Genomic DNA, 27,035 nt, shown 5'->3' with positions numbered 1-27,035 from the left:
CACTGCAGGCCCTCAGCTCCTCAGTGTGTTTTTCTACACTGTTGTCATGGGGTTGCATTTTAAAAGGTGGCAGCTATATTGATTACTTAATGGGGAGAAAAAAGAAGTTGGGACTGAGAATTGCTGAAGTAGCCCTGCTTAATGCTCTCCTGTGCAACAAGGCCATTATCTAGAATGGTGGAAACCATCCTGCAGCTCTTATTAATGTTTAATAAGTACAGCACAACACAAAGGTACATGACAAAATAGCCCAAGGCCTCTGCTCAGATAGGATAGAAGATTGTTGTGAGCCTCGAAAGGAATAACTGATTTCCCTCCGCTCTGGCTCTTTATGAGAACAGCAATGATAAGCATTATTTCCCCTCTGCTCCTCAGTGTCTCACTATCACATCGGCACTTCAATAAACAGGGATTCATCGTAGGCATCCCGAATGCTACTGAAACGCACTGGCTGCTAAATTTGTATCATGGCACGAGCCTGTTCCTCAATTAAACATTGTGGTGAATTGTAGCCTTCCTTCATTTATCTACAGTGCTGTGGGGCATATTCAGCAGGACTGAAAAGTCAGCAAAAGGTGTTAATCCTGCCTGATAGGCCCATAATCTTTGGTGCCGTGTGTGTTATATCACACTATTGAGATGCCTCTCACCACTTGTCAGGATATTGTTCATTGATTTAATATAGAAAATCTGTAAATGAAATGTTAACTGTATGAACTGAGGGGGATATCTGACACCCATTTGCAAAATGTATACACACACACACACACACACACACACACACACACACACACCATATGTAATGGGTAGCAATGAAAATGCTCTGTTACCATGAATCAAATAAGGGGGCAAAGTAAACTTGATATAAAATTAGAGTAAGCCAGGAGTGGAGAAGCTTTCATAGCTCAAGGGCCACATTGACAGACTGTTTGGCGGCTATGTGCATGGGATGGATGTGATAACCCCAGGCCTGAAACTCTCACATGCACCAGTAGTGGCTCACTAGGTGGGGCAGAGCCACTACAGTAGTTTCCAGCAGATGGGGCAATGCTGCCTACCAGAAGGGAGGAGAGATGAGACAGGGAGATCAGTGTGCTACAAACACATTGGCAGAACCAATTTGGCCTTCCTGCTGGTGTGTTTGCACCATGATGACCTCCCCATTGCCCCGTTTTGGGGGGTGGAGGAGGTGTTGAAAATGAATAGAAATGCAATCCTAAGCAAATTTACTCTGAAGTCATTTCCACTGTACTCAATCAGATTTTTTTTCACTAGTGAGATTGCAGCTTTAGATAAGGAATTATTCCTGAGCCTTGAGGATTAATGTGAGCTATAAAATCAAATAAACAATCAAAAGAGGGTTGCAGCTAGCAAGACTGATCTTCATGTGATTGCAAACTAGTTGTCCAAATGATAATTTTATTCCATCAGTAAATTGTCTATTACTCCTTATTTTTAGTTTCAAAAGAATGTAAAAGAAATGGGACCTAACACAGGTAGTAAATTTGTGATTTATTACCAGGATTGTAATAAGATGAGGCACCTTCCAGACTGAAAATTCTCCAAGGAAGCTACTTTGTAAAGTGTACAGTTAGTGTCAATTGCATGTACATCATTCTTAGAATCACCACTGCTGAACTTGAATGCACACTTGTCACTTTGCATAACGGTCAGCAATGCAAACATACCCATAATGAGACTCTTTCAGAACCAACCATCAAACCCTTGCAGAACCAAAAGGGCAATATGTAAATATAGCCAAACTACCTTTAGTACCGGGATGCGGGTGGTGCTGTGGGTTAAACCACAGAGCCTAGGACTTGCCGATCAGAAGGCCGGTGGTTCGAATCCCCGCTACGGGGTGAGCTCCCGTTGCTCGGTCCCTGCTCCTGCCAACCTAGCAGTTCAAAAGCACACCAAAGTGCAAGTAGATAATAGGTACCGCTGTGGTGGGAAGTTAAATGGCATTTCTGTGCGCTGCTCTGGTTTGCCAGAAGCGGCTTTGTCATGCTGGCTGTACGCCGGCTCCCTCGGCCAGTAAAGCGAGATGAGCACTGCAACAACCAGAGTCGGCCATGACTAGACCTAATGGTCAGGGGTCCCTTTACCTTTACCTTAGAACATATGCTTTGTTGTTATAAAAGAAATGGAGTTAATAGAGTAGCATTCAGTAATACTGAGAGTAGACTCACTGAAACCAGTAGGGCTTAAATTAAGCATAACACTAAATCTGAATCCAACTCATTGTTCCTACCTTATCCTTTGTTGATTTGATCACAATTAAAAAACACTTTGTAGTACATTAGGAGTGTTTGGCAAACCTGCATAGAAGATAACAAAAAGTGTGTGTCTTAAGGCAGACATTTAAAGCACATCCAATGCACATTTGAAACATGTGCCTTCCTCCCAAAGAATCCTGGGGACTGTAATCTTTCCCTCCCATAGCTATGGTTCCCAGCACCTCTAACCAACTACAGTTCCCACAATTCTTTGGGACGGGGAGTCATGTAGGTTGGGTGTGCTTTAAATGTATGGTGTGGATTTGACCTTAGTTACTTTAAAAGTCAACTGTAGCTACCTGCTCAGGGTGAGATTGATGAGTAGAGCCATCCTTTGGGACTGGACTCAGGATAAAGGTAACAACTGATAACTTCCAACTCTGCAAAGTTCCGATTGCCTCATCTATAATGTATTTGATTATCATCGCTGACCATACGTCAAATATGAATGCATAACATGTACCAACTGGAACACTCAGCAAAGTTATGAAAACTTTGTATCAGCTTACTCTAAAAATAAATAATTATGCTAGTGTGTCTATATTTATTTTTTTCTTTTCATAGCGAGCAAGTAGCTTTGGGAACTTTGACCAGCGCAGACATCAGTCAGTTTCAAATCCAGATGATTCATCTGAGGTTTGTATATTACTCAATCTAGTTATTTTACATAACGGCTCTTTAACTTCTGTACATGCAACAGAAAGCACATTGTGCAAAATACAGTGGATTTTGCACCGAGTGAGCAACTGACTGCTGAATTGAGTAAAATTTGTGCAGACTTAATGATTTGATGATACAGCACACAGAACCTTGGTTTTCGGAGGGGAAAACACTCAAACAGCAGGTTGCTGTTGTTGAGAAGTTGTACATCTCATAGTCATCTATTGTCTATTGCCTGTTACATTGCTGGTAATTAGTTATACACCCACCTTCCGTAGTTTTGGAGATTTACAGAGGCATGTCCAAACACAACTGGACAAGGACCAACAAATCTTGCCTTGCCTTGTTGCCAGCCAGAGTACTATCATCATTACCCTATTCCCCCATCCAAGTACAGGGGGAAGGGCCTTCTTACATTATGTTGAATTCAAAGCTCAGCCTGGCTGTGGGGTGTGCATGAGAAAGAGCAGCCCTGACCTCTTCCACAGTGAAGCTCACCCTCATTACATTTAGTCTCAGACATTCAAAAAGTGCCGAGAAGTCTCCTGCCTCTCCAAGTATCTCTGAGGTTCAATGCAGTATCAGGGAGAGTCTTTAAATTTCTCCCATGCTTCTGAAGTCAGTCTGGTACTTTTCCAGACGCTGAAGAATGGCAGGGGCTGTTCTTGATTTTGTGCTCTTTCCAGAGCAAAAGATGTAGATTCTTGCCAGTGGAACTCTAACACAATTTGCCTGTAATGAACAAACTGTAATTTGGGGGCAGAAAACAATGACTTGCTACATGTATCATCAGAAAGCTTCACCAAGAGACTCCTATAAAATTTTAAACAAACTTTTTTTCTTTTTAAAAAACCCAGATATGTGAAGCAGATGCTGTAAGTGATGGTGGAGAACTGGGACATAGCAAATCACCAAATAGTGGGGGAAGCCTTGGAAAGAAGATGCGGGCCATTTCCATGACTATGAAGAAAAAGATGGGTAAAAAGTACATCAAGGCACTTTCAGAGGAGATGGTAAACATATCACTAAAATCTTTTAATCTTCTTTATCTGCTTGTGGTTTAACTTCCGGTTTTTAAGCTCTGCTGTCAAAGTTGCTTCATATTTAGCTGTGCGTGTCACTGTGTTCAGGCAACATCATAAACACTGCAGTGATACTGCAAAACTAATATGTAAAGTAATTTTCTCCAAACTTATTGAACTATGCTTAATCACGCCAATCTACTTCTTTGAGTGAAATTTTTATGTGCAACTGATTGTGCATCTTATTTCTGCAAATGAAGGCTTTGGGAACAAAGTGGGAAGAAATCTTCAGATTCTGTTAGTGGCAGTAGATTCAACACTGGAATCCACCTTAAATCTTAGGTGTTGCAATTCAAATACTTTCCCTTATTCACTCCCATTTGGGAGTTGGAATGTTCAGATGGGGATGGGTAGATTACATCTCACACTGATTTGAATAAATAAATCAAGCAATTATTTTGTTGCAGACTTCCAATACATTAACTGAATTTTTAATAGAATTTCTGGGCTCCCATTGTACACAGTGGTATTTATCCCTGAGTAGACATGCATAGGTTTACACTTTGATGACTAAGTTGAAGTTACCCTGAGTTGCTTTTTTCTCTGTTTGATATTGTGTGTTATAAAGTTTTTCTAAGTCTTTTTCACCAAAACAAAATGCCAAGTTGTTGTTGTCATTGTATTGAAAGAATGCCTCTCTTTGACTACTGTTTAAAATCACTGGAAGCCAAAAGTAGTGCATAACTCCCAAAATGGCAGGTCTCAGAATCATGCCCTGAAGAAGTTATATTCTTTGACCCCAAAGCATTTTCTGCTAATCTCAGATGTGAAACAGCTGGCTGAAGTTACTTAGGGCAGAACTACACATTATTCAAAACCATGTGTAATAAAAAACCAATGGCTACTTTTCTAATGGAGGGTGGAAGCAAGAGTAGATGCTTAACTCTGTCTTTGCCAGCTGCTTTTCCCTCCCTCCCCAATCAGAACCTCAACTTCTTTTTCTGCCCAAAGCGTGCACTGTGAGAGTAAAGATGTGTCTGGATCTCTGCAGTAAGAGAGATGCAGTTTGGGACAGTTGCTATTTGGAGTGGAGAAGTAGTGGGCATCCTCCTTTCCCTTTTCCACTCAAAGGGTTCCCTTTGCAGCCATCAGGCTTGTGTGATATGGTCCTGTGGCCCTGCTTCTGTCATTAATTCAGTGCACATGGTACATACAATGGGGGACTCTTGATTAATATTACTTCACTTGCTCTGCTGTCTTTAACCAACAGATGTTCTGGCTGAGGCTAAGCCCCTGTTCAAATTAAATGCTGAGTTGATGATAGGCATAAATAATCAGACACATCTTTTGGCACGAAGGTGTGTTCAGTGAAATAGTCTAATGATTTGTATTCTGATATTTATTTTTAAAATCCATTAATGGCCCGGGGAAGACTGTGAAAAATAAAATGGCAGAATTTGATGAAAGTACTAAAGTAGGCTATGAAGAATTACAAAAGAATCTCAGAGCCCAAGCAGAATGGAAAACTATATGGCAGCTGAATGTCCCTTAACTGAAGAAACGCACCTTGGAAATATAACCCAGTTTTACATAAATATGGTTAGATACTGAATACACTATTACTGCCAAGTAAGGAAGTTTGGGAGTCACTGTGCATACTTCCTGGAAATGTCAACTCAGGCCACTGAAGTCTTGAAAAAGCAAAAAATGTTAGTGGTTATTATTCAAGGTGACATAAAATAATATCCTAATTCTCTATATAAGTGAATGGTACAGTCTTTTGCAAAAAAAAGTGATAGCATGTGAATGTTTTCAAAGAACAATTAAAATTGTCAGTGGTATGTTAAGAGAGTCTAAATGAATAGGATTTTTCAGTTTTAAGGGCGGGAAATCCAATAATCACAGCACGCACAACTGTGTATAAGGCAACAAAATGTGGTGGGTGAGCAATACCACACAGGAGTGCACATAGGAGGTGCCATTTCTGAATGATCTTCCATGTGAAAGCGTCCAAAAAGAAAGACATCAAGGAGAAAAATTCTAGCTAAGCACAATTCCTACAGTCTTGTTTTCCCTTGCAGGGAAGGTTAGGTTGGGGGGAAACCCAGAGGGGAGCATCCCACAGTGTAATCTCCCACCAGCAGGATGAATGGGTACTACTTTGGCATTGTACAACCCTCATTCTGTTATGAGGGTAGACTCAGTCTAAGTTGTTGAGACAATCATCTGCAGTTTGGTAAAAAGAGACCAGGGTTTGACCTATATTGGATACAATGGATTCTTATGGTGTAGCTTTTAAATAAATTACTTTTTTTTGCATTTTGTATATAGTTAACGGGTGGAATTTAAGAGTGCAAACGTGGTAAAAGAACTGGACTCAATAATAGACTAGATGTAAAAGAATATTACCAGAAGGCACACAGTTCTTTTTGATGGTGGCAGTGTGCACATTTGCCAGTGAATCAACAAGCAACATGAATAGACTAGTAACTAGTAGGGCACTACAGGTGGGGGAAAATGCTACCAGCCAACAACAGAAACCCTCTTGTGGGGGCAATGGATGATATTTTGCCACTGTGAGAATAGTGGACAGAATACTGGGGTAGATGGGCCATTGGCCTGATCCAGTAGGCTCTTCTTATGTTCTTAACGAGTTACAGAAAAGCTTGTATGAGTTGGTCCTAATCCAATATTAATACATTTTGGAACATAAAAATTCCCATAATGGGCATCATGGGGAAATGTGCTTCAAATCTCATCCTGTGTGTAGCTGCTTAAATCAGGCAGCTTTTGAGTCTTATCTGGGGCATCTGACCATTTAATCCCTTACTAAGCCAAAAGAAATTGCACTTTGTCATCAAGGTAATGCATCCTGCCACCCAAACATGAACTTCGAACTGCAGAACTATAGAAGTGGAAGGCACCTCAAGAGTCATCTAGTCCAACCCCCTGCAATGCAGGAATCTCTACACGGGGTCACCCATCCAATCTGAAACTATGCTGGACCCTGCTTAGCTTTGTGAGACTACTTCATGTAGTGGATTAAACAGTGCCATCGCTTTCGTCTTACTCACCAAACCTAATAACGTGAATGTGGTGTAATCTCTCAAGGTACACGCTACCTCTCTGTCATGCTGACTTCATATGATGCAACAATAGGGAGAAGTTGCTTTCCGAGTTCCTCTTTTCTTGTGAAGTTATTGTTGCTTAATTATTTAACTTAGACAGTGACACATAGCAAGTGGCCTCACTGTTACAATACGTTCCCATTTAAAAAATAAAGGAGGCATTAATTTAAGCACTCTGGATTAAAAAAACACCCCAAAACAAATCATAAGCAAAGGTAACCTGTTATGCCATAAGAAGAAGAAAAAAACCTTCAAAATCCACAATTTGGAAATACGTTTTCTTGGGGCCAACTAAAAATGTCACAAAAGTGTGGTAAGTTTTCAAGATCTTCTAAACCCTTCCTTGGGCAAGATGTTACAAAGAGGAAGGAGTGAAGGGGATGAGGAAGAATTTAAAGTGCAAAAATTCAGCTAGATGTTATACCCCTGAGGTCAGTTTGTGGACTCAGTTCCAAAATGGAGATTGTAAGCAGAATTAGTCCCACCCAGGTGCTGCGGATAATAGCTTCCGCACCAGGATTCTGGGATAAAGAAAAAATGGCTTCTCCCCATTTCAGAGAGATTTAAGACTGGCACCAGCTATAGCAAATTTTAGATGAACCCAAGTTTCTGTTAGAATAAATGATTCCCCCCCCCCTTTTGCCTATTTGTTTGGTTGCTACCTACAATGATGTACTTGCAGGGCGCAAAACCACTAGGATTTTTTTAAAAAATGATGTTGCTCCGTTATGTGAAAGCTAGTAATTATAGCCTTGACATACATGTTTGTCCCTTGAATTCTGAAAAACAAAGTGATTTTCAATCTGACAGTAGTTGCCCAGAGAATGGCAGCGAGGAGTGAGCACTTTTTCCAGGTGACAGGAATTGTATGTCTTATGCCAAAATTGCCTTCATTTCAGACAGCCTTGCTTTCTTTTGAGTTACTATATATGTTTAGCAAGCTCTTTCTCTTACTCCCACCACTACCACCTACGCATGGCTTTACTAAAACCATAGCATGTGACATCTCAGCTAAAACATCTGTTCTCGCTACCTATATCCTTCGGGGACAGGTTCAATGTTCATGCATTGATATACAAAAGCCTGAACGACATGGGTGCAGGATACCTTATATCCCATTATCACAGCTCGATCACTGGGATCATCTGCTTGAGCACTGTTAGTTGTCCCCATGTTACAGAGGCCCAGCTGACCTCAACTAGAAGTTGGCTATTTAGTGTTGCTGGTCCCATGTTGTAGAATGCTCCTCTAGCAGAGATTCAGCAAATATTCTCCCTTTTGACTTTCGGCTATCTCTTGGTGACTTTTTTATGCCAACATGCCTATGCAGATGTTTAAAATGCCCCTTGATTAGCCAGATATTTTAATGACCTCTTTGTATCACTTTTAATTTTTTTTTATACTGTCTTGCACCATCCTGATGCTTTGTGAGAGGGGGTATATGCATACATTTTTATATAAATAAATAAACAAAATAACACCTTCTTCCAAGTTCTGTTTGGTCCCCATTCTGTTTTGCTGCAGGTACAACACCAAGTCTCCTATTAAATTTTATTTTAAGCACAGCCACATTTCCCAGAAGAATTTGGAATTTATGATGACTTGGTGGAACTGGTTCTGCTTAAGCACAGCAGATGATGAACTAAACAGCGTGATATCTTTTGGCCTTGATATACTGCTTCCTTAAGGGGACATATTTTATTTGACAAATGCATACGTGGGTAATGTTTCTTTATACTTACCATCTTCTCTCTCTCTTCTGCTCTAAAGAATGATGAAGGAAGAGATGATTCCTGTTCTAATCGAAACAGTGACCCTGGTGGAGGGTCAGGCACTGAGAAGGCCTCTCTAAAGGCCAGCGACTCCATGGACAGCCTCTATAGTCTTAATAGTGGCCAGAGCTCATCAAGTAAGTGCCAGTTAATGATATGCTGCAGAATATATATATTTGAATGGCTAGAAACAATCTTAAGAACATAAGAGCATCAGTAGGCTTAAGTTCACCTAAGTCTGAATTGAATTGCAGCCAATGGCAATTCTTAACTTGCTTTCATGTGCATTGAATGGGGCTTTCCTGCCTTCCCTTTCTATTGGCAGCCCATCAAAATCTTCTCCTTGCGTTGGGTTGCCCCTGGGAATGATATAGGATTTGGTGCAGGTGGGTACAGATAGAGCAAGAGCTGGTGAAAATCACCCCTGCTTCCATTAGCAAATAGAATTCAACATGGTTGGGTTGCATCTAGTGATGGCTTTGCTTTAGTGGAAACCACTTCTGCTCATAGCATCAGAGCACTTGATTTTGATCCTGACCCATACTTCTTGATAAGGCAAAGGTAGCATCAGATACCACCCACTGTCTTTTCCCAAACTATTTACATTTTATAATTTAACATACTAGGGTATTTACATTGTAATACCAGATTTTAGTGTTTGTATAGTGCTGCAGAGTATGCAAATAACTTCACATATGTTATTTCAGTTTTTACAACAGTCCTATAAAATAGGTCACTTTTCTTATTCCCATATTACAGATGTGGGGTTCGCTAGTATTAGTTTGGCCAAAATGACTCAATGAGTTCAAATCCTAGGTAGATTTTTGCTGGGGATTTAATGACTCACAACCAACTCTTTGGGGGATGTACCCAGTGTTAGTTATACTGTTCAAATTGAGGTACACAACTAACTTAGGTTCATTGATTTTGGTGGGCCTACTTTTGATTAGAATTTAGTTAGATAAGTTGTCATTAAACTACATCAGTATCCATGTTATTTAATACCAATGCATTTAGATGAAATATTGTGAACGAAATATATTATTTATCATTGCTGACTTTGTCTTAGGTGGAAATTAATTTAGAGAGAGCCTAATTTTCCAGAAGAAATATTTGTATTACCTTTGTTTATTTATGTATTTTTTAAAAACAGAACACATTCATAAAGTCCTCTGTTCTTGCTATTGCAAGGGATATCTAACATGCTGCATAGAACATGAAACTAAAAAGAGGCCAAATTTTCCTTTTTTAACAAAAAGTAGGAAAAGTTAATGGCACAAGCTTATAGAAGTTTACTCAAACATAATTCCCATTCAGTGGGGATTAGTCCTTAGAAAGTGAGTTTAAGATCACACCCTGAATCTTGTGTATGTCAATAAAAAGTGTGTCCTAGGATGTGTTGCTTCTGATCAACAGTACACATAAAAATTATGGATGAGGCTTGTATCTGGTGAGCAACGGTGTTTGAATGGCAAGCACTGATAGGGATTTTGTTATCATATGCTTTCACAGAGAACTTATGTAAGGTTTTATATTGTCATTCTGTCTAATAGAATTGATTAATGACACTAAATGATCCTATTTTAGTCTTTTGAGCTAAAACACCACTCCACTGTAAAACAGAATTGTTCACTGACATATCAATTCAATTTTCATGTCCTAGGTCTAGGTTAACCATATTTCCAAAGCGACATGGCTTTTGTCCATTTAAGTGCTTAAATGCAGGGTTAATATTCTGCAGGTGCTACTTCTAACTCTTAACTGCAATGGTGAGTTTATACAGATAACATATCTTACCCAAACCTGATCTCTCCTACGCAGGATAGTCAGGCTGTCTCAGGTTTTTTTATTATTTAAAGATTTGTATGCCCACCAAACACAAGTCTATGGAGCAGCTAACAACATTGTGTAAAAGAACTGCAAAGCCAATATAAAATGGATAGCTACTCAAATTACACATGTAAATAACACATCACATACACAACCTGCAGCCACAAAACTAAAAAGTTGCCCATCAGATTTTAGATACTTATGTTAATGCCAGCTCATATGAACAAAGCCCACTGGAATAAGATGGTCTAGAGAAGGGCTTCCCCAAGTTGGGTCTCCAGCTGTTTTGGACTACAATTCCCATCATCCCTGACCACTGGTCCTGCTAGCTAGGGATGATGGGAGTTATAGTCCAAAAACAGCTGGAGACCCACCTTTGGGGAAACCTGGTCTATAGATAAAAACTGAGCTTGCATGGTGGGCCTTTTGAGGGAGGAAGTTTAAAATGAAGATGCCACTGCAGCAAAGCCCATTACAAAGATGGACATTTAGATGCCTATATATGTATTGTGGGGCTCGTATGGACAAAGTTCTCTTCTAAGTGAAGATGGCCCAACCATTTTAGTTTCTTCATCTCTCCTGTAGGGGCATACCACATGGTAAGTAGCATTTTACCAGATATCAAATGCTAAGATGTGGTATAGTCAGATGGGAAAAACTGTACTGGTGGAACTTTTGTTTCCCTCAGAGATCTTCAAAGTACAGAAGCTATGTCCCTCTAGGAATGTGGTCACTATGTTTAGGCCTCAACTCTAGTTTTCCTATGTTAACGTGATACGGAAAATGGTATGTTGCATTCCAAGCCATCTATGCAAGAACAAACTCTCTAACAATTTTTGCATGTGAGAGAGACCGAAAATAGAATATAAGTTGCCTCTTGGGTTTCTTTTACAGTGGTACCTCGGGTTAAGAACTTAATTCATTCTGGAGGTCCGTTCTTAACCTGAAACTGTTCTTAACCTGAGCTACCACTTTAGCTAATGGGGCCTCCCGCTGCCGCCGCGCCGCCACCGTGCAATTTCTGTTCTCATCCTGGGGCAAAGTTCTTAACCCGAGGTACTATTTCTGAGTTAGTGGAGTCTGTAACCTGAAGCATCTGTAACCTGAAGTGTTTGTAACCTGAGCTACCCCTGTACACTCATGTTGCAAAGAAGAATGAAGGCATATCTACCGGAACATAGGAAACCACTTTATACTGAGTCAGACCACTGCCCCATCTAGTTCAGTATTGTCTGACTGTCAGAGGCTCGCTAGAATTTCAGGCAGAGTTCTCTCCTAGCCCAAACTGGAGATGCCAGGGATTGAACCTGGAACCTTCTGGTGCGAAGCAGATGCTCCACCACAGAGCTACAGTTCTATTTCTCCCCTGTTTCCAGTGGCCACCCTCAACTCCTGCCAGCTGTCAGAAAGAATCAGAAGTCCTGCTTGCTTCAGCAGGAGGAGCATAGGGTGAGCGAAGACTAAAGATGGCATTCAATTAAGTTTTACTCAGAGCAGTTCTATTGACAGTAATGGACATAAATTAGTCATGTTCATTAATTTAAATGCATCTACTCTGAGTAAAATGTAGGTGAATACCACCCAATGACTGCATAACATTTTGAGGGTGCGGTGCTGCTTTTAAATCATCATGACCTAGCAACCGTATTTGTTCCTCCCCCATGTATAGCTAAGCAAGCACATCAAGTGAACCAATTTTTGTGTTCCATTATCTGTTTTGTCGTGGGAGAATTCAAGATGCTGCTGTTATCTAAAGCATATTTGAATGGAATATTTCTGTGCTTGCTCAAATGTGCTGATGCAGGTTTCTTCAGATGACAAAATGACAGAAATCTTGAGAGTAAAACTTTTTTCTCTCCAGTGTGCAATTCTTTTGAAGTTCTGTACTTTGCGTATTCTAAGACATCACCTGTAAAATGTTATCCCTGTTTGTCTGAATAAAGAGGTAACAGTCAGCAGATGATTATTCTACATCGTATATGAAAAACACACAGTATTAGTTTTGGGCCATTCTATTTCAGTGAGCCCTGAGTAAAATCTAGGCTCTAGACCATTTTAATTGCATTTCCATTGTTTCAGGATTTTGAGAACCAAATAGTCTATCTCTTAGCACTTTGTCACAATTAAGTATTACCCTGCAGCATATGTTAATTAATTGCATGGGGCATGATCCACATTTGCACATCCACAGACACAGAATAGAGCAAGAGTCTCTTAACCTCAGGGTTGTGGGATTTGAGCCCCACACTAGGCAAAAGATTCCTGCATTGCAGGGGATTGGAGTAGATGACCTCCAGGGTCCCTTCCAACTCTACAGTTCTATTATTCTATTAAATCCACTGCTAAATCCTGTGGACTGAATTCAGTAGAACTGTACATAGCTTATTTTTGGCTGGAATGCATCTACTCCATAGAAAGTTGACAGTAGAGATTAATAGGAATGAAGAGTGGATTTAAATGAAGCCAAGCATAAGCAGAGTGCCTTGGAGGAATTGGGTCTTTTCAGAAGTCAAGCAGGATCTCTGTGAGATGGCACAGGTGAAGTGGGAACCCCTAAATCACCTCATAGTACCTTGGTAATCCAGACATTAAAAAAAATCCTAGAGACATGCATCTACTAAAAGCAGAAATAGTGTCTCTCAGCTTGCCATATGAGGAATATAACCAAAATTGGGTGATGAGGGAAGAGAGAGGAAGTACCAGGGTGGGGAGAGGATGGATGAAGAGCCTTGTTGTGGTGGACTGGTCAAGCTAGTAATCAGAAGGAATTATTTTTACTTTGAACGTGAATCTATTTTAGTTCTTCCCACCCACAAAGTCAAACTTATTTGTGTAGCAGGTTTCTTACTCATGAACATCTCTTATGTGTTCTTTTTTTGCCCACCTGCAAACTGCAACAGCTGTCCTTGTGGGTAAGCCACTGCAGCTATCCTTCTGAAATTTGGCATAATTTATACCCTCTAAAAGAGTAAAGATAAAGACATATCCTTTTCGGTTGGACAAACTTTAAATGTGCCCAGCACAACAGTCAGTGCCCTATTTCAGTGTAATTTAGCAAGCTTTGATTCTATCAAAGTTAAATTGTATTTTAATTATCTATTTTTCTATATTTTAGTGGTTCTTGTTTTATCTGTAAGTGACCTTAAGTCCTGTCAGGGGAAAGGGTAGGGAATAAATGAAATAATAATAATAACAACAACAAACTCCTTCTTAGCAGTAAGTATGCCTTCAAATTTCATCCACTTCTGTAAAAGGGGGGGGGGAGTTATAGTCTTTTTTTTAAAAAAAGAATACTCCCTCAAATAGTGAATTGAGGTGGGATGAAGTGGTCTCAGGTGAAGCCCAATCCAATTCAGACAGCCTACCAAGTGTCTCAGATTGAGGTGGGCTGTTTTCCAAAGGGCTGAATTGGGAGTCCTAACCAAATCTTGTGGCTCATGCACACCTCTTGTGATTTTTTCTGTTTTATATCTTTCAAATGATTTCATCTTCAAACTCTTTTGGCTTCATGTTGTATCCATCTTAAATGCTGTGAAAGGTTGACCATTCTTATTGCTTCCAGGTGGGGTTACTAGTTGCTCAGATGGGACAAGCAACAGGGACAGCCTAAGGCTTGATGATGAAGTTCCTTACACTGGACCTTTCTGTGGCAGAGCTAAAGTACACACAGACTTCACACCTAGTCCTTATGACACAGACTCTCTCAAAATCAAGGTGAGTTAACTATTTGTTACATTTGCTTTATTCCTGAAGTCACTTTCCACCTGTGAGGCTCTCCCAGTTCAGGCAGCATTATATAGAAATCATTTTTTTTATAGAAGAACAAGTCTTGCCAATGAAGAACTAGCTTGGTTTCCACAATGCTAGCTTGTGTCTAACTAATCTTTCCACTGAGTGTCTCAACGATCATGTAGATTGGGTGTGCTTTCAAAAAACTTTTGACATAATCCCCCACTAAAAATTCCTGAGTAACCTTTGCAGTCATGAGGTAAAGGGACACATTCTCTTAAACTGCTTAAAGAGTGGAAAGTGGATAATAGGAATAAGTGGACAGTTCTCACAATAGAGGGATGTTAGAAATAGAGTCCCCCAGGTAACTAGACTGGAGTTTGTGGTTTTAATTTGGTCATAAAATATCTGGAATTAAGAGTGTGCGGTAAAGTGACCAACTTTGCTGATAATATCAAATTGATCAGGATGGTAAGAAACAAGATGAAGAATGGAAATTGGGGGATCACAAAAAGAGTGTCTCAAAACTGGGTGAATAGGCATTTAAATAGCAAATGTGATTTAATATAAGAAAGTGTAAAGTGATGCACATTTGAGAAAAACAAACCAACCTAACTTCACATATATGCTAACAGGGTCTGAACTGGCAGAGACTGAGCAAGGTTACAATCTTGGAATTGTGGCAGGTAGCTCAACGTAAATGTCAATTCAGCGTGCAGCAATTGTGAAAAAGGTGGCCTCCATGTTAGAGATCATTAGCAAAGGGATTGAAAATAAGCCTGCTGACATCATAACATACAACATACAAATCTATGGTGAGATCACACTTGGAATTCTGACTACAGTTCTGGTCCTCTCGCCCTCCAAAAGCATATTGTAACTGAAATGACTGAGGGGCTGGAGCAACTCTCCTTTGAGGAAAGGTTACAACATTTGGGACTTTTGTTTTAGAAAGGGGGGAGAATATATATAGAGAGAGAAGTATATACATGGTGTGGAGAAAGTGCAAAGGGAGACATTTGCTGGATCCTGGAGAAGATGGATCTTTGGTCTGCTCTGGGGGGTCTCTTGATATGTTCTTATCAAACTTGTACCTTAAGCTTTTGTGTCACAAAGAAAAAGATGTAACTAATAATAATCTTCAGGTGTCTTTTCTAGCCTTACTTCACATTGTGCTGCCTAACACTCTGCTGTAGTTCTAGTTGAGTTATGGCTGTGGAGTGTGACGTGTGGGGAGGGAGCTGTTTCACTTTTCCATATTAACAGAGACAAGATGATGTCTCATGACCATGTTCCCAGCAATGTGGGGCATGATTAAGTGCTGATTTGCTACTAGGGGAACTCTGAAGTAATAATTTGAGTCCCAGGAGAAAGGAGGGACTGCCCAGGTTGTCAGTATTTACTGGAGCATAACGGTGATATGCTCTCTTTAAAGTGGCTGAAAGCAAAAACCAATGGCTGCTCCCAAAGTACAATAACATAATGCAGATGTTTCAGAAACAGAACACAGTACTTGCCTAACAGACGTGTTTGGATCAGGTCATATTTGGTAAGCTGCTTATTGTGTTAACTTAAGTGCTTTGGCTTAAATTCTGCCTTGCCAGAGCAGAAAATCATTTCCACTTGCACATGGAGGTGGACATCCCTTTTACATCTGCAGCAGCCCCACATACCACAATCCATTCTGTTTTTGAGGGTCCCCCAACCCTGAAGAGCAGATGGGGGGGGCACAGGTAGCTGCAGCAGGAAAGAACTTAAAATTGTGATATAGAACCTGGTGAAATGTGTTGCACAACTACTTGTCCTTTGTCTTGGCACCTGTCTGGAAAGACTACCTCCTGCGTTTCTGGATATTTTGATGCTGCTCTTTCATTTTTGCTATTTACCTGACATATGTGTTTGGATTAACATGTTTTGAGTTTGAACAAAACACAGTTTTCATTTTTTTAAAAAATCCTGCTTTAATTTTTATAATAATGCTTCATATACGAGGGAAGTGCAAAAGGGTAAATGACACATTAGTAGTGCACAGACCAAATGCTAGAGTTACATTTTAAGTAAGTATGTGAGGGGGAGTGCAGGGTCAATGATACTGTCATTGGAAATAATGAATTGTATTTAGCTAAGTCTTCCTCACTGAAATTAATGAATCTGATAATTAATTAATGAACCATTAACTTCAATAGACATATTATGACGGGACACCACGACAAGTGTCAGAGCGCACAGAAACAGAGTTTACCTTCCCACCACAGTGGTACCTATTTATCTACTTGCACTGGTACGCTTTCAAACTGCTAGGTTGGCAGTACTAATAATTATATTATCAACCTAATAATTATAGCAATTGGTCTGTTACTTCTCTTCAGACCTTCCTGAAATGGTGTGGGAAACAGCTGTGTTACTGTCCACTTGACAATATGGAATTAGATCTGGATTGGGCCATTTTTGTCTATCCTATTTTCTATTTCAGTTAGGTGTTCTTTTTTATAAGTCCTCATCCATACTGTCGTTTAATGTGGATATTAAGCTTCCTTTACCTTCATTAATTCTCTGTTGTCCATATGATATTTTCCTCTGTCACAGCCTTCCCCCACTTTTCTCTCTCTCAATCTGGATTTTCTCATACTAGGGATACTCTGAAATGCAGAGGGTATGAGAAAATCTGGAGGGAGGGAGGGAAAGGTAGTGATTTAGAGAAGAATATCATATGGACAACAGGACGCTTACTCTCCACATTAAATGACAGTATGGATAAATAAGCTCTCCTTTCTTTTTAGATAATGTGTATCACTATTTGAGCCAACTCTGATTTCCCATTGGTCTGCTTTTGATCAACTGAGGCAGACTAGTCTTGTGTATCACAAATAATACGTACAGTACTAGTTTCAGAGTTACATTTTGTTTCTTTGTTTTTCTTCCAGAAAGGGGATATCATTGATATCATCTGTAAAACCCCAATGGGTATGTGGACGGGACTGCTAAACAACAAGGTGGGGAATTTCAAATTCATTTACGTAGATCTTATTACAGAAGAGGAATTTGTACCTAGAAAAATAAAGCCACACAAGAGGAGTAAAAGGGCCAAGCCTAATTCGCTTCAAGAACTCTTGGACCGACTCCATCTCCAGGTTGGTAAAACTCAAAAATGTTATTTGGTAAAGCTTTTTTTTTTGCATATCATGATCATTCTCAAGCTCAAAACTTGTAGCTTCTGGCCATACCTTAGGAGCCACAAGCAAGATTTGTTGTGTACTTTGGCTAAAATGGATAATTCCTTTGACCTCTAGAGTCAAATTGCTCCATTTATTAGGCAGCTATCAAATTATCACCCAGGTTGGTTGCATGTGTGTGGCCAGATATAATTAGCCAATAATCAGATAAGTGCCAATCAGGTATTGAAGGGGAGACTAAATAAATCCTCTGCTCCCCCTCCCAAAGGGTCGCTTGATGCTGTCACTGATTATCTGACTAGGGTTATGCATGTACAACTGACTCCTTGTGCAGACTAGAGTCACAGGTGGCACATTTGCAGAATAGGAAAGTTTCTCAGATTTATATTGATGTTTGGTAACATCAATATACAGTAATATGTCTCTGACAATGTAGTTTGGGGGTTACTCTGCGAAATTAGATCCAAGCTCCCAGGTGACCCAGATCTGATGACGTGCATAAAATCAATAATATATAATCTTACCACTTGTATTTTCTCAGCATTCAAAGCATTTCACGTACATCTATTAAAATAGCTGCTTTGGTTGTCCTCAGAGGAAAAGATAGGGTATATATTGTCTAAAATGAATGATCAGGTTATAAAATTGTTGGGGGTACGATTCTCTGGTTGTTACTGGACTAAATTCCCACCACCTCCGACCATTGGCTATGCTGACTGAGGTTGATGGGATTTGAACAACAAGTGGAGGACCATAGAGTATCCTCCCTCATTTTACAACAGTCCTACATGGAGGGATGTATTATTTCTTTGACTGTAATACAGAGAAAATAACAATAACCACCTGAACAAAGTGTTGTAAGGGTTGCTAAAATAATACGTGATACAAGCTTCCAGTGCTTAAGAAAGCTTCTGTATTAAAAAATATCAAATTGATATTTATATAATTAAGATTATTATTCATCAGATCTGAGACAACAAGTAGACATCAGGAACCAAATCTGAGCCATAGGCAAGGATATAAACCTATCTTGAAGCGGCAATTCTTTCGATGAACCTGTCAATTGTATACTTAATATTTTGTTAATAAAAATCCTTCACTCTGCTTTCTTTATCACTAGAGAATGGTTTGTAGCTGATTTCAATGTAGTTCCTAAGGTATATACAACTTCCAGACATAGTATTGGTCTATTTAACTAGGCATGTCCAAAGTCCGTTTTGGGGTCTAATCCAGCCTGCCCTTGGGGTAGTTTATTTCCTGGGATAAAATCCTTTAAAAACCTCAACAACTTCAATCCTAAAAGAAGCCCAACAACAACAATCCTAAAAGAAAAGGTCAACAACTTCAACTTCAATCCTAAAAAAAGGTCAACAACCTTGGTTAGCCCTTTGGTCGGCCCCCAAGCCCTTCACTTCATCAAATCTGGCCCTCTTTGAAAAAAGTTTGGACACCACTTTTTAAACCATAGAAAAATATTACAGCATTGATGTAATGCAATATAATCAGCATTTTTATTAATGCTTCAGAATCACAGTGTCATTTTCTGTTGTTAATTAGTCCTCTTAACTTTGCACAGTAAGATACACAAATGCTTTTTTTTCACATGGACAGTCTTCAGAAATGTATGCCTATAAATATATAGCGTGCCACAAAATAAAAGACATGCCTGTGCTACTGCACTTTATGTTGTGTGCAAATGGCATACTTATAAATTATACTGGTGACATAATGATTTCCTCCTACAAACTAGATATAAATTTTTCTTTATATAATATTCAGCAATGATTGTTTGAAAACTGCATTAAAGAGGAATGTAAATCAATTGTAAAGTAGGAGAAAAGGTATTCAAAGGGTTAGGTTTGCCCCAGCTTGCTTGTTGAAACCTTTCACTGAAACTGTAGGTGTATAAATAAAGAAAACCATATAAAGTTCTGAGTGCATTTCTAAAAAAAACTTGGGAATAATCTTGCCAAAGTGAAGCAGTTGTAAGGAAAGGTGCATAAAATCTTCAGATGAATCCTGAGTAGAACTGAGGCTTGGGAGCTTCAGAAAGATTCTGGACTTATCCAAGCTGAAGCAGGATCTCTCTGGAGTGCTCTGAACCAAACTGGGGGCCACTGAAGCATATACGGAAAACACCAGAGTGGGAAGAGGGAGAGTTCTTTGTGACTGACAAGTTTAATCAGGGAACAAGTTTAGCTTCTGGAGGGATTACTATGCCTGCAAATGTCATTCAATTTTGTCAAAAGGAATAAAATGCCCCATTACTGAATGTAGCAGGGGGAAACCAAGTGCCCTACCAGAACAAGGCAGCCTGTTTTCTGAAATGCCAAGTCAGGGCCAAATCAGGGTTCACACCCCTGAAACACACACACACACACACACACACACACACAATTGCTTTTCTCTTCAGCGATACAATCAAAAGAGAAAAAACTGTCAATGGAGAAAATAACAGAAGTATGTTGTTTTTTTCAGGACTACTCATCAACCCTCTTACTAAATGGCTATGAGACTCTGGAAGATTTGAAAGATCTAAAAGAGAGCCATTTAATTGAACTTAATATTGAAAGCCCAGAAGACAGAACAAGATTACTGTCGGCTATTGAGAATCTGCAGGACTATGAAAGTATGTCTGAGGTTTCCATTTGGTATTATATATTGTCACTTTTATGTGTAAACCTCCAAGTCCCCTACCCGGGGGGGGGGGGACTGTGATGGTGATGGTGGGATCTAATACATTAGTAGCCAACATGGTTGAATTTCAGCTCTTATCAACCCCAGCCAGTATGGCCAATAGTCAGGGCTAATTGGAGTTTTTTCTGGTAACATCTGAAAGGTATCCCCTTGTCTACCCTTGGTCTAATGCGCTACCATAGGTGTGCCTTTAAAATATACTTCCAGTCTGCCAACACTCAGCTTGATTGGGATGACCCTGAGTTCTAGCTGTATAAGGAGGGAGTAGGAAAACTCCCAACTAATAGGGGCTGAACTGTCAGTAATTGATCAAGCTAGATAGTGTGCAGTCAAACTGACCCCAAACCACCTGAGCACCTTTTTGGTTATACAGAGGTAGGAGCTCCATAGGGCCAGGACCATGTATGTCTTCATGATGTCAGACGGAGGAATCTCTGAAGTAACTCCCTCTACCCCTAGAGAGGGAGATCTAATGCTTCCAAAAGGCCCTTTGATGCTCTTGCAGAAGCCATAGGACTGCAGGGCCCACTATCTGACTCATAGTTATAAAGAAGCTCTTAGCAAGACATTCTGCACTTAGCTTAATGCATGTATAAGGAACACTTTAATAAAGAAACTTGAAGCGGGTCTCAATGGCAAATTGATCTTTCCTATAGAACAGTAGTGTTTTCCCCCAGTGTAGATTGGTAATGCGGAAGATAAGAAAAACCTGCAAAAGTATGCAATGGGATATATTAGGTCATCCAGTCAAGTAATTATAATGAAAGAACGGCAGCCAACATGATCCTGGGGTTAACTCTTAGCAGAGTAACTAATTCTGCATGACCTTGGCAATACCATTGTGTTTAAGTCAACCCGAGTGGAAAATTGGGTTGAAAAAGCTGGACATCGTTGTTGTAACTAAATATTGCATCTGAAATCAACTTTCCAAGGTCAATATTTTTTTCTTAAATAGGCATGACTCTGTCTACTATAAATGATTTCCTAATTAAAATTGATTATCTGTACTGCTTAGAAGTGAGATGCATAATTACCCAATTGTACAAGAGAATCTAGATTCTGACCACAGAAATTACACTAAAGTGACAAAAATATAAGCATCACCTACAAATAGAAATGATCTTTTGTTGAGACTATATGGGAAAATTCCACTTAAAATAAAAAGCTTGTCTTCCTTTAACAAAGATCCATAGCACTAGGGCTCCTCTTTTGAAGGTTTAGATGGCTGACTCACATATGGGCCAAATATGACATGTGAGTTTTTTCAGTTTCCCAAAATTCAGACATTTGGCCTTCCATTAGTTTGACTCTACAGGAAAGAAATTACATCAACAATAACTTTATTTTTCCTAAAATAATTTCCAAAGAAGACTGACCCTGATCTTGTGAACAGGATTTGTACTGCTAAAAATCCATTGTGAATCCCTTCCATGTGAAGCCATGGCAAATTCAATCGAGCTCCCCACCCACAACTGATGACTTCACACCACCTGAGCAAATCTGCAGCTGTTATTATAGCTAAAAGATGTCTACTTTATTGTTATGAGTTTTATTACCAATCAAGGGGATTGAATTGTATGATGAAATGAACTTCCAGCCCTCAGACCACTTTCTCGAGAACTGAACTGACCCCAAGAATACAGCGACTAGAACATCATCCAGTGTCTTTATAACAATTGTGTTTTGGGTAATAAGAGCCCTTTACATTGTAAACCCATCACCTGCACAGTTTTCACAGTGAGGAATCAAAATGATTGTTGTGACTCACCACTGAAATAATTGCAGGGCACAACTCTTGGGATTCTAAGAGTGCAGGTGGCCCATGACTACATGCCTGGATTTTCTGCACATAGAAAACTAGCATATCACTATGCTAGAAAAAGCTAAGCATTCAATCACTCATCTACAGAGTGTGCGTTGTATCCCAGCAGAACTAGCACATATCTCTATTTGGATCTGACAATCAGTTCTAAATGGACCTGCGGTTCAACTGAAGGACATATCTAGAGCTTCACCAGGGGATGCCAAACTCATACATACAGCAATTATTCTCCAAACAAAGATCCTTTCAACGGCAATTTTCTTTATGAAGCAAGCCATATTGTCACAACTTCCATTGCAGTGATCTAGACACCTGTACATTTGCAAAGGCAGGTTCCAAGGGCAAAACAAGGGCAAAAATGGAGATAATGAATATTTATAGCATAGCTCTTGTCAGTGTGTATGCATCAGCCTTATATTTCTTCAATATCCATAGCCTAATCCTACAGACTAAAGTAGTATCAGACTATACATGTCAAAATGATGCATATCATAGACTGTGCTAACCCTATCTTAGACAACTCTGACTGAAAGCCATTTATCTTTTATGAAACTGCTATGCTTTAGGAAAATTACATGACTTCTAGTAGCTGATAAGATAGCATGTTCCGCTGATTCTGCAACATTTAATAGTAGCCCTTTAAAAAAAATTCTATCCTGGGCCTTTAACTAATATTTAACAGATTAAAACCAGCATCTGCCTTAAGTGGCACAACGCTTCAAATCAAAACTTGTGCATTGAGTCACGAAGCAAGCTTGCTACTTTTGAAATTAGAAGATTGAAGATTGGCATTTGCTTCAATTTTCTGGTCTTTGGAGTTGTAGTCCTTTGGTATAGCAAGGTCTCAGTTTAGTTAGGGTCCCAGGAGTGGCCTGAAGGGACAGCTGATGCACTCCTGCTGGGACTGGGAGGAGTCTCCTCCACATTTGGCCAACAACCCCTTGATAGAACAGTTTGCATGGAGCAGAGGCAGCTCACTTACACCTCTTCCTAATGGGCTTTTCTGGCCCATAGGTGCTACAGTGCTGGCATTTCCTCCTTCCAAATAGGGCAAAGGATGAATTTAGCTGCTCCATAGGTTGCTCCATAGGTTGATCCAAAGCTGATCTTTTGGAGTAAGGTGTTTGGGTTCTAGTGGTTCTACCATTGGTAAACTGAAGGACGGACTATTGCAATGCATTATCTGTTGAGCTACCCATGAGGCTCATTCAGAAGCTGCAACCTGCTTACAATTCTGCAGCCCTGTTGTTCTCAGGCATAGGCTACGGATACCTATATAAACACCTGTGTTGAAGGAGTTGCACTGGCTGCCAGTATACTACTGAATTATCTTCAAGGTCTTACTATTAGTATTGTTGCTGTTGTTGTTTAGTCGTTTAGTCATGTCCAACTCTTCATGACCCCATGGACCAGAGCATGCCAGACACTCCTGTCTTCCACTGCCTCCCGCATTTTGGTCAAACTCATGTTGGTAGCTTCGAGAACACTATCCAACCATCTTGCCCTCTGTCGTCTCCTTCTCCTATTGCCCTCAATCTTTCCAAACATCAGGGTCTTTTCCATGGAGTCTTCTCTTCCCATGAGGTGGCCGAAGTATTGGAGCCTCAGCTTCAGGATCTGTCCTTCCAGTGAGCACTCAGGGCTGATTTCCTTAAGAATGGATAGGTTTGATCGTCCATGGGGCTCTCAAGAGTCTCCTCCAGCACCATAATTCAAAAGCATCAATTCTTCAGCAATCAGCCTTCTTTATGATCCAGCTCTCACTTCCATACATCATTACTGGGAAAACCATAGCTTAAACTATACAGACCTTTGTCGGCAAGGTGGTGTTTCTGCTTTTTAAGATGCTGTCTAGGTTAGTCATTGCTATTATACTATTAGTATATAAAGCCCCAAAAGAAATGTGGCCAGTGTTCTTAAAAGATCACCTTACTCCTTATACCTCTGCCTGCTCTTTGAATTCTGACATTGAGGCACGTCTGACAGGGCTTGGCAGTGTTCGACTGCCCTCAACAAGGAATTGGGAATTTAGTGTAGTGGCACTGGTGGTGTAGAACTCTCTCCGTAATGAAATTTAAGTTTGAAATCAAACTGGTTGCCATCTGTAATGAGGTGTTTTTTTAGGCAAAAACTTATAAATTGATTATTTATTGTGAAAATTATCTACTTTTTATAACTTCCTTGTAGGACGAGTCATTCTGCACTTCTGTTTCCTTCCATTTTGTATTTTGCTTTGATTCTATTTGTCATGTTGTTTTGGTTTTGAGATTCATCCACTCCATTTTTTAATAGGTCTATGACATAGAAATGAATAAATAAATTTGGTGGAAGAAATCAGCCCTCCGTTTCTCTTTCCCCAACGGTAGATTGTGCCCCCTGCTGTTCCTGGAGCAGTGGTTTTTTTCACCTTTTGGGGAAGCACGTGCAACACTGGTTTTCACATATGATTCTTCCTACAGGGTTAGGATGCTACGAAAACATGCCATTTTTGGTTATGATTTATTTTCGACATTTTAAATTCCGCCTTCCTTCCCCAGAGTTCAGGGTTATGAGCAGAGTTCAACTCATGTTGTCCTTGCATCAATCCTGCAAGGTGTTTTAGGTGAAAGATCATGACAGGAGCCAAGGTCACCCAGTGAACTCTATGGTTGAATTGGGATTTGCATCCAGGCCTCCCCAATTCTAACTGCTACCCTACACTGGCTTTCTGTGATATGAATAGAAATTGGCTTGTAAGTTGTCTGGTGCCCTTCCTGCAGGTCGAACCAAAGCAGCCACATAACTATCAATCTTTTACTCAAAGGGATTTTTATAGCATATTGTTTCAATTTTACAGATGAACAAGACCAAGAAGCAGAGCAAGTGCCACAGACCTTAAGCCCTGACCTCAGCTTTAACAAGTCACAGTTAAATGACTGTCCAAGAGACTCTGGTTGCTACATCTCACCAGAAAATTCAGATAACAGCAAAGAAGACCTGGATACAGAGAACCTGCCTGACATGGTGCGGGCAATCACCATCACTGAATCAAACTGAAAACGGCTCGCATTTCCAGCATAGTGACTCACAATGAATTTGCCACTTCAGCAAGTGCATGGAACTGATCTGTTAGTCTGGGCATGCAATAACTGACAGTACCATGCATTATCAATGAACGTTAAGACTGGACAAGCCATTTGATTTCCATCTTTTAAAAAACTGCAAGAACAAATATGTCTTTTGAATCTTCTATATGTTTGAGCAATTGCATATGTTTGAACACTTGCATTTTTATACATTATTTGTACAGTAAACTGCTTTTCTATCATGTGAGAGTAACTAGATAATGGTTTATAGTTCCAAGATTGTTCATTTCCAGAAAAAATCTAAATATTGTAAATAGTGTATGTAATTGCTATTTTGCAAGTTATCTTATCCTTTGTATCTAATTATACTTCCTCCTCCACCACCACCAAAACGCCACTGTGATTAAAATGTAGCCAGGCAAATATTTAAATATGAATTTTTCTTGCCCTGATTTCAACAGTGCAATGCAGAGTTAACTCTAATCATCACTTAAAACAATTTATATTGTCATAAAGTAAAGGAATGTTAATATACATAGAAATTAGACTATAATCGCACTGGGTAGTGTCTTCCAAATACTTTATGCATGTGCTCCTTTTTATAAAGGGTTTACTTATTCCTTTTGTTGTTTTCTTTGTAAACAAGTGAAAGGAGAGTTATTAGAAGCAAGTGATTTTCTTTTTCTTAATTCTCTATTTCAAACCCTTCTTCAATGTGCTTAATATAAACATAGACATTCAGAAATTTCTATTTATTAGTGAACAGTCAATTACAGGTTGAAAAATGAGTATATAACATTGTCTATCCCTCAGAGAACTATCATGTCTGCATGTATCTTGCAATGAAGTTTTTTCCATTCTCTTCTTAAAAGTACTCTCCTTGAAAAATAAACCAATATCACTGAGTCCATTTAATTGTTAATGTTTACATTTCTACCCCTATTATTTATACTAAATATTTTTCAGAACATTTTATTCTGTATTATAACAACATAGACAACATATAACAACATATTCCATATTATAACAACATATCAACATAGAAGCTCACATGTCACAATATAACCCCCATTTTTAAAATACATAGTTTTAGTTACAAATTGGAATTTATTTAATTTGTAAGGTGCAAAGCAAAACCTACTAAAGATGGGTGAAAAATATGGTATTCTGATCTAAAAATGGTTCAGTGAACCTATATTGTTCATCAGTCTGTAGAAGATCAACTCCCCACTGCAACGTCTGGAATCCATTCTGGACTCCAGAGGCCCACTAGTGGACTCCGCTAATGAACTTGCCAGAAGCTGGCAGGTTCTGACTTTATCAGGTGCTTCCATGTTGGCATGGAATATGTTCTTTTCTGTGGTTCTCTTATCTTTGGAAGCCTGGAACCAATTTGTGGTAGAAGTATGCAGATGCCTTTCACACAACTGTTGTCTTTGCAACAAATTCCGTTTGGAAGAACTAGTGTGAATTGCCCCATGTACATGATTGCAAGTTTCCAAATATTAAAGCAATAACCAAGGGTGATATGCAACTAATTTTGTACTCGGAGTAGAACCACTGAATTTAATGAACATGTCCACATTAAGTCCATTGAGCTCAATGGGTCTAATTTGAGTAAAATGTAGTTGACTGCCACCCGTAATAAAGAATTAATACCTGGTTAGTATTACCTGAAAGAAGTAGAACCTGGTTAACAAGGTGCTAACTTCCAAACTAAGACCCCCAAAAGTGAATTCTGTATTAGACCAGGATGTGAGATATGGGACTGCACAAGTTACAATATTTTCAGGTGCACACCAGGCAAGGAACAGAGGCTGTGATCCAGGCATAGGCAAACTCGACCCTCCAGGTGTTT

The 27,035-nt window shown here is 39.6% G+C and overlaps 1 protein-coding gene across 2 annotated transcripts in view; it reads left to right on the top strand.

The window, feature by feature from the left end:
* SAMSN1 (SAM domain, SH3 domain and nuclear localization signals 1) overlaps positions 1–26,073 on the top strand; it is a 59,621-nt gene extending 33,548 nt beyond the window's left edge. For both annotated transcript variants that reach the window (XM_053386498.1, XM_053386499.1), the window contains 7 exons: positions 2,844–2,915; positions 3,797–3,952; positions 8,860–8,998; positions 14,254–14,405; positions 17,345–17,551; positions 20,072–20,222; positions 24,949–26,073. In XM_053386498.1, coding sequence (XP_053242473.1) covers positions 2,844–2,915; positions 3,797–3,952; positions 8,860–8,998; positions 14,254–14,405; positions 17,345–17,551; positions 20,072–20,222; positions 24,949–25,148 — 1,077 coding nt within the window. In that variant the 3' untranslated portion in view covers positions 25,149–26,073. The remainder of the gene's footprint in view (positions 1–2,843; positions 2,916–3,796; positions 3,953–8,859; positions 8,999–14,253; positions 14,406–17,344; positions 17,552–20,071; positions 20,223–24,948) is intronic.
* The last annotated feature ends 962 nt before the right edge of the window (positions 26,074–27,035 follow it).

The sequence above is a fragment of the Podarcis raffonei genome, chromosome 4 (genome assembly GCF_027172205.1).
Source record: "Podarcis raffonei isolate rPodRaf1 chromosome 4, rPodRaf1.pri, whole genome shotgun sequence".
Lineage (NCBI taxonomy): Eukaryota > Metazoa > Chordata > Lepidosauria > Squamata > Lacertidae > Podarcis > Podarcis raffonei.
This window is presented reverse-complemented; position numbering and strand designations above follow the sequence as displayed.